This window comes from Jaculus jaculus, chromosome 6 (assembly GCF_020740685.1).
Source record: "Jaculus jaculus isolate mJacJac1 chromosome 6, mJacJac1.mat.Y.cur, whole genome shotgun sequence".
NCBI lineage: Eukaryota > Metazoa > Chordata > Mammalia > Rodentia > Dipodidae > Jaculus > Jaculus jaculus.
In genome coordinates this window covers 13,623,953-13,630,368 of record NC_059107.1, presented here as the reverse complement: position 1 = coordinate 13,630,368, position 6,416 = coordinate 13,623,953, and the positions used below count along the sequence as shown (strand labels likewise).

At 43.3% G+C, this 6,416-nt stretch overlaps 1 protein-coding gene across 3 annotated transcripts; it reads left to right on the top strand.

Moving 5' to 3' along the window:
• Positions 1-2,579: 2,579 nt before the first annotated feature.
• Positions 2,580-6,107, top strand: Med7 (mediator complex subunit 7). 3 transcript variants are annotated; one of them, XM_045152736.1, is made up of 2 exons: positions 2,580-2,653; positions 5,065-6,107. In XM_045152736.1, the coding sequence occupies exon 2, from the start codon at positions 5,078-5,080 to the stop codon at positions 5,780-5,782; it is 705 nt and encodes a 234-aa protein (XP_045008671.1). In that variant the 5' UTR covers positions 2,580-2,653; positions 5,065-5,077; the 3' UTR covers positions 5,783-6,107. The 3 variants fall into 3 exon arrangements, with proteins under 3 accessions (XP_045008671.1, XP_045008673.1, XP_045008672.1); XM_045152738.1 differs by lacking the exon at positions 2,580-2,653 and adding an exon at positions 2,729-2,925; XM_045152737.1 differs by lacking the exon at positions 2,580-2,653 and adding an exon at positions 2,965-3,225.
• The last annotated feature ends 309 nt before the right edge of the window (positions 6,108-6,416 follow it).

The following is a 6,416-nucleotide window of genomic DNA, read 5'->3' as shown; positions in this document are numbered from 1 at the left end:
TAGTTGAGAGAGCAACAGCAGGGACAAAAATTATAGCTGTGAGAAGAGTGGAGATTACTTATATCTGAGATGTGAGTGACATTCTGAGGGAGGGGAACTGTTAGCAATGGGCAAAGGGCAATGTGAAGAGATGTAGACACACACACACACACACACACACACACACACACACACACACACAGTACACAGCGTCTTCAATGTAGCCAACAGGGATTCCAGGGCCTGTGTGCTCTTCCTCTACACCATTACCTAGATGACTTACCCAGAAGTGTTGATAACTGAATCCTGGGGAATCCAAATGATCCAATGTGCCGAATGCTGCTGACAGATGCAGTAACACAGGGGCTGGAGACAGCCGGTGGGAGTCTCTGCTGTAGGACATGTTTGTGGCAGTGGTAGGAGAAAAACCTGACTCAGGTATCCTCAAAAGTGGATGCAGTGTCTTCAACAAACAAATTGATCTGGGGGTTAAATTAAGTGTAAGGAGCAACACTTAGATTAAGAGGCAATTAAGGGCTGGAGAGACAGTTTACCGGTTAAGGTGCTTGCTTGTGAAGCGTAAGGACCCTGGTTCAATTCTCCAGTACCCATGTAAGCCAAATATGTAAGGTGGTGCATGCATCTAGAGTTCACTTGCAGTGGCTAGAGGCCCTGGAATGCCCATTCTCTCTCTCTCTCTCTCTCTCTCAAATAAATAAAATATTTTTAAAAAGCAATTAAAAAACATATCAGTAACACAGTGTGGGGACATACATCTTTAATCCGAGTGCTCAGAAGGCAGAGGTAGGAGGGTCACTGTGAGTACAAGGCCAGCCTGAGACTACATAGTGAATTCCAGGTCATCCTAGAGTAGAGTGAGAGACTCTACCTGGAAAAACAAAACAAAACAAAAAAACACACCAAAAAAAAAAAAAAAAAAAATGAAAGAAAGAAAGAAAAAAAAAACATCAGTAGGTCAAAAAGGGATAGCTTATTTAGAACCTAAGACAATGAAAACTCAAATATTGATCAATCTGCCTCTTTATCTCACTGATAAAATATTTTTCTCTTTCTCTCTCAAAAAAGAAATACTTTTTTGAAAAAATCAAATGCTGACCTAATATCTGTCATAAAATAAAATATTAGCTTCTTTTTAAACAAGATAATATGGATGTATAAAAAAAAATCAAGAGACCTTACCTTTCTGAGATGCATGCTGAAGTAGATAAGAAATAATATCTTCGGGCAGTTGATTTGGGTGGTGACTGTACTTTTATTTTTGTTTATTTCTGGAATTCTCCATACATTTGAATAAAGGAACTCAAATAATCTTGTTTTTAAACAGGAAACTTTTATCAGAATAACATTCTTTTGATCTTACTTTTTATGTGCAACATGCTTTGGAAAGACTCCCATGAATTTGAATTTGGTAATTTGTGACAATTCTTATGAAAATAAATTTAAAAGAAACATTTACTGGTTAGGTGTAGTGGTACGTTCCTATACTCCCAGCACTGGGAAGGTTGAGTCAGGAGGATGAGAAAATTGGAGGCCATTTTTTTTCTTTTCTTTTTTTGAGGTAAGCCTGATAGACTGGCTTTTTTTTTTTTTTTAATTGAAGAGAGTGCAAGACAGAATCAGCCTGCCAGGGCCTCCAGCCACTGTGATCGACTAGTGTAATCAAACTCCAGGCGTGTGTGCCAGGTTGTGTGCCTGTGCCAGCTTGTGCATCTGGCTTATGTGGGATCTGGAGAGGGAACACCGGTCCTTAGGCTTTGCAGGTAAGCACTTTTAACTGTTAATCCATCTCTCCAGCCCTGAGGGTTTTAACACACACACACTACATACACACACACACACACGTATCAGAATACATATATGTGCACAAATAAAATAAATTATGTCTGATTTTTTTCCCTTGGTAATTTGTGCCCTGGTATTATAATAGACATCTCTATAATATATACCTCTAAATTCCTAAATCATAATGAAAACAAATGAATGGGTGAATGGAGAATACAGAGATTCAGAATTTTATTCTCAATCATGTTCACAAATATTTATTTGTATATACATATATATATATATATATATATATATATATATATATATATATATATACATACATACAGACACTTTACTTTGAAGTACCAAGTCAGTATCTTCTTATGGTGACTAAGAACTTTCATGAGGAGAACATAAATGTAGTTTGGGGGGCTCATGTATATATATATATATATATATATATATATATATATATATATATATATATATATATATATGAGCCTAGACGAATCTTACTTTTAAACACACTTTTGTAATGATTTATTTTCTTTTATGGATAAGGTAAATGGACACGTTGTTTAATTTTAGGCACTAAATTCAAAAGTGGGGTCGATGACAAAGTAGGCACACGCTTTACTGACCAAAAGTGCGAAGAAATCCACTTCCCTTCCCACCTAGGCAAGTGACGAGGCAGACCAAGGCTTGAAAGACCCGCCGGTAGGTGGGCGAGGAGGATGCGCATGCGCAGTATGTATGCGAGGCGGGACTAGGACTTCAGTTAAAGGACAGCCTTTGCAGCCAATCAGAGGGCAGAGTCGGGAGGCTCTTCCTGCGAAGGGAACCGGAAGTCGAGCTTCGGCGGGCGGTGGTGGAGAAAGCTGAGGCTGAGGTGAGCGGGCGGCCTCGGTTTGGGTCCCGAGCCTGCGTGCGCGTCCCCTGTTCGTCCCCCCGCCGCGGCCTTTGCGTCGCCGTGTCCCCTGTGCCGCGAGCTGAGCCCCGGGGCGGGGAGGAGGAAGCCTTCAGCGGCGGCGGGGCGAGCCTGGGGTGCCTTTCCTGGGAAGCGTCCCCTGCACCCCCGAAGTGTACACTTCGGCGGGAGTAAGTTGCCAGCATTTACCCTTCGGACGGAAGGACCTGAGAATAGGAATTCCTGCTCAAGCGGTGTGCAAGCAGGCGTAAGGACCCGAGTTCGAATCCCAGCACCCACATCAAAGCCCCCGCACCCCCCCCCACCCCGTCGCCCTCCTGGTGTAGGCAGCTGCGAGCCGTAAGACACCTTACCTGGAACAGGGTGCCAGACTCGGACCGACACCAGAGTTGGCCTCGGACCTCCCGCCGCACACACAGTTTAAAAAGAAAAACTTCCCAGCCCTGCCTGGTGGCGCGCGCCTTTAATCCCAGACAGAGGCGGGGGATCGCCGTGAGTTCGAGGCTACACCGGGACTACACAGTGAATTCCAGGTCAGCCTGGGCTAGAGCGAGACCCTACCTCGAAAAAATAAAGACAACCAAACAAACACTCCCCCCCCTCCCCAAAGCAGAATTCCTGTTATACAGTTTGCTAGTTCTCTCCCTAAAATGAAACTGGGAATGACTGTAGAGCTAGGAACGTTCTGTAAGTGAAGATACACGGATAAGTGGTGCCTGTCATGGGTTTGGTCTTTGGAACATGCCCAGTTTTCTGATGCTCAGGGGAACACGGGAGAGAGCTCTCAACCTGAAAATGCACGAATGGAGCGAAACTTGGGCCATCTAACACTTTACTTTGAAGTACCAAGTCAGTATCTTCTTGTGGTGACTAAGAGAACTTTCATGAGGAGAACATATATGTAGTTTGGGGGACGGGGGTAACAAGAGGGGAAACTAGTTAAGCAAGTGAGATAATACTAATATTTGGAAAATCTGACTGAAGAACTTTGTAGAGTTCTGTAGATCTGAGTTGATAAGCTTTGAGAAAGTTGTTGGTAATACCTAACCTAAGCACGTGAGGTGATTCTTCAGTAAACTTCAACTTGCCAGTGCCCATTACCAGTTGCAAAATTGCCTTCATACCAGGAATCTTTGTAACTGTAGTGGTCACACCACAGACTGGTTGGGTGGTTGACCCTTTCTAGAAGAATCAGACATCTGTGTGTAGCTTCCTGCGCCTACCCTCCTCGAGTCCTGTGAGGAGTTCATCTCTGTGGCCTGGTTTTCTGCGGGACCACTAACCTTTTTTGTTTGTTTTGTTTTTCTTTGCTTTCTCCTTTGCCATGGCATACCTGTCTCTAGAGAGGCATCACCGTGTCTGTCTGCACTGACCAGACCGTCCTGATCTCCCAGGTGTAATGCTTGTCAGAAGTCATGAAGACAGTGAACCTCTGCAAACTTTGGGGCTGCCCTGGGACAGGCTAGTGATTTTAGCCTCCTCGTTGGGGCTCCCATACACAGGAACAGATATGAGAGCCTCTCTGCTCTTTTCTTTTTACTCTTTTTTGGTCATTTTCAGTATACTTTCAGGATTGCTTAGGTCTATTTGTAAGAAGTCAGTGGATGCTGAGGATCTCTTGTGCTCTGGAAGCAATTATTAATATTTATTTATTTATTTTTCGAGGTAGGGTCTCACTCTAGTTCATGCTGACCTGGAAGTCACTACTGCTTTTTTTTTTTTTTTTTAAACACCTTAGTGTTTCTCCTACTGTTCTGAAGACGTACCATGCCCTTGTCACTCTCTGAAGGTGGGGTGGTCTTCTCAGGTGTTTTAGCTGCTCAGGCCCCAAAGGGTTACCATAGTAGCAATAGGTCCCAGGCGCAAAGCAAGCACCAGGCTCTGTGGCCAGTCCAGCGGCCACCATTTTCCTTGTGCCTCAGCAGACATCCAGTTCATGTGAGGCCACCTAGGCATCCTGCTTTCTCCAGCTTTTCTTTGCAGATGAAAAGGTACAACATACATATTTTTGTTCGTCTGAGGTTGGGTCTTGCTCTAGCCGAGGCTGACCTGGAATTCACTGTGTATTCAAAGGCTGGTCTAGAACTTACTCAGGCTGGCCCCTCCTACCTCTGCCTCCTGAGTGCTGGATTAAAGGTGTGTGCCACTATGCCTGCCTTGTATATATATATTTGTTTAATGCTGATGAAAGTATTAAGGAGACAAAGGAAAATATGTGGGAAATTGATAACATAATGTTTAATTACAAAAGAATTGGTAGCCTTCTCTTGGACTCTAACCTGTCAGAAGAAAAAAGGAAATACTCTGTTGTAGTGACTTGTGGGCAGGTAGGGTGTTGGTACCTCTGCTCTGAACCTGCTCTGTTTCTGTAGGTTGTGATCTTCCATGATGGGCGAACCACAGCAGGTGAGTGCGCTGCCACCTCCTCCGATGCAGTACATCAAGGAATACACAGATGAAAACATTCAGGAAGGCTTAGCTCCCAAGCCTCCGCCCCCCATCAAAGACAGTTACATGATGTTTGGCAACCAGTTCCAGTGCGACGATCTTATCATCCGCCCTTTGGAAAGTCAGGGCATAGAACGGCTTCATCCCATGCAGTTTGATCATAAGAAGGAACTGAGAAAACTCAATATGTCCATACTCATTAACTTCTTGGACCTTCTGGATATCTTAATCCGGAGCCCTGGGAGCGTAAAGCGGGAAGAGAAGCTGGAGGACCTCAAGCTGCTCTTTGTGCATGTGCATCATCTGATCAACGAGTACCGGCCTCACCAAGCCAGGGAGACCCTGCGCGTCATGATGGAGGTCCAGAAACGGCAGCGCCTTGAAACCGCGGAGCGTTTCCAGAAGCATCTGGAGCGAGTCATTGAAATGATTCAGAGCTGCTTGGCTTCCTTGCCTGATGATCTGCCCCATTCCGAAGCAGGGATGAGAGTCAAAGCTGAGCCAGCGGATGCTGATGATGGCGACAGCTGTCCTGGACAGAATGAACAACAAAGAGAAAATTCAGGCCATAGAAGGGACCAGATTATAGAGAAAGACGCAGCCTTATGTGTCTTAATTGATGAAATGAATGAAAGACCGTGAAGAGTGTTTCTCTGCTTTTCTTCCCCTTTTGGTAAATCACATATTAGTTTGTTTTCTCTTGGATGGTCTTAAAAAGAGGTATAATTAAAAATACAAAGGGATTTTTTTTTCTTGACTCTGACTTTTCAATTTTAAGTTGTTATTGGCAATTATTTAGCTATAGAGTAATAAGCATAGGCAAATGGATGTGTCTCAGTACTCACCTTAAAAAGCACAGTGTTTGCTGTTGTGTGGGATATTGCTATTTTTTGGAGTTACAAATGTTGGAATAATAGCAAGATGTCATTGAAAAAATAAAGTCATTTGCCTTAAGAATGATAACGGATATAGAGCTGTAATTGTGAATGTATGAAGTCTTTAGACTTACTTCATTCAAGATTTTGCTTAATCTCTAAAAATTATAACATGTTAAGAAAGGAACTTAGTAGAATTAAAAAAAAAAGCAGTAACTATTTTTTCTTAATGACACTTCCTGTGTATTTTCTGTCTCATTCTTTTTTCCACTATCCTCCATGGAATCTTGGTTCAGGGGTCCCGGAACTTGTTTTCTTTTCCAGGCTCTTGGGTAATAAGTCCTTTGGCCACTTTAGTTCCATGCATACGTTTTAGTGATTAAGATATCTATGTACTACTT

Coding starts and splice junctions, on each gene's coding strand:
- Med7 (XM_045152736.1), top strand. CDS start 5,078: ATGATGGGCGAACCACAGCAGGTGAGTGCGCTGCCACCTCCTCCGATG.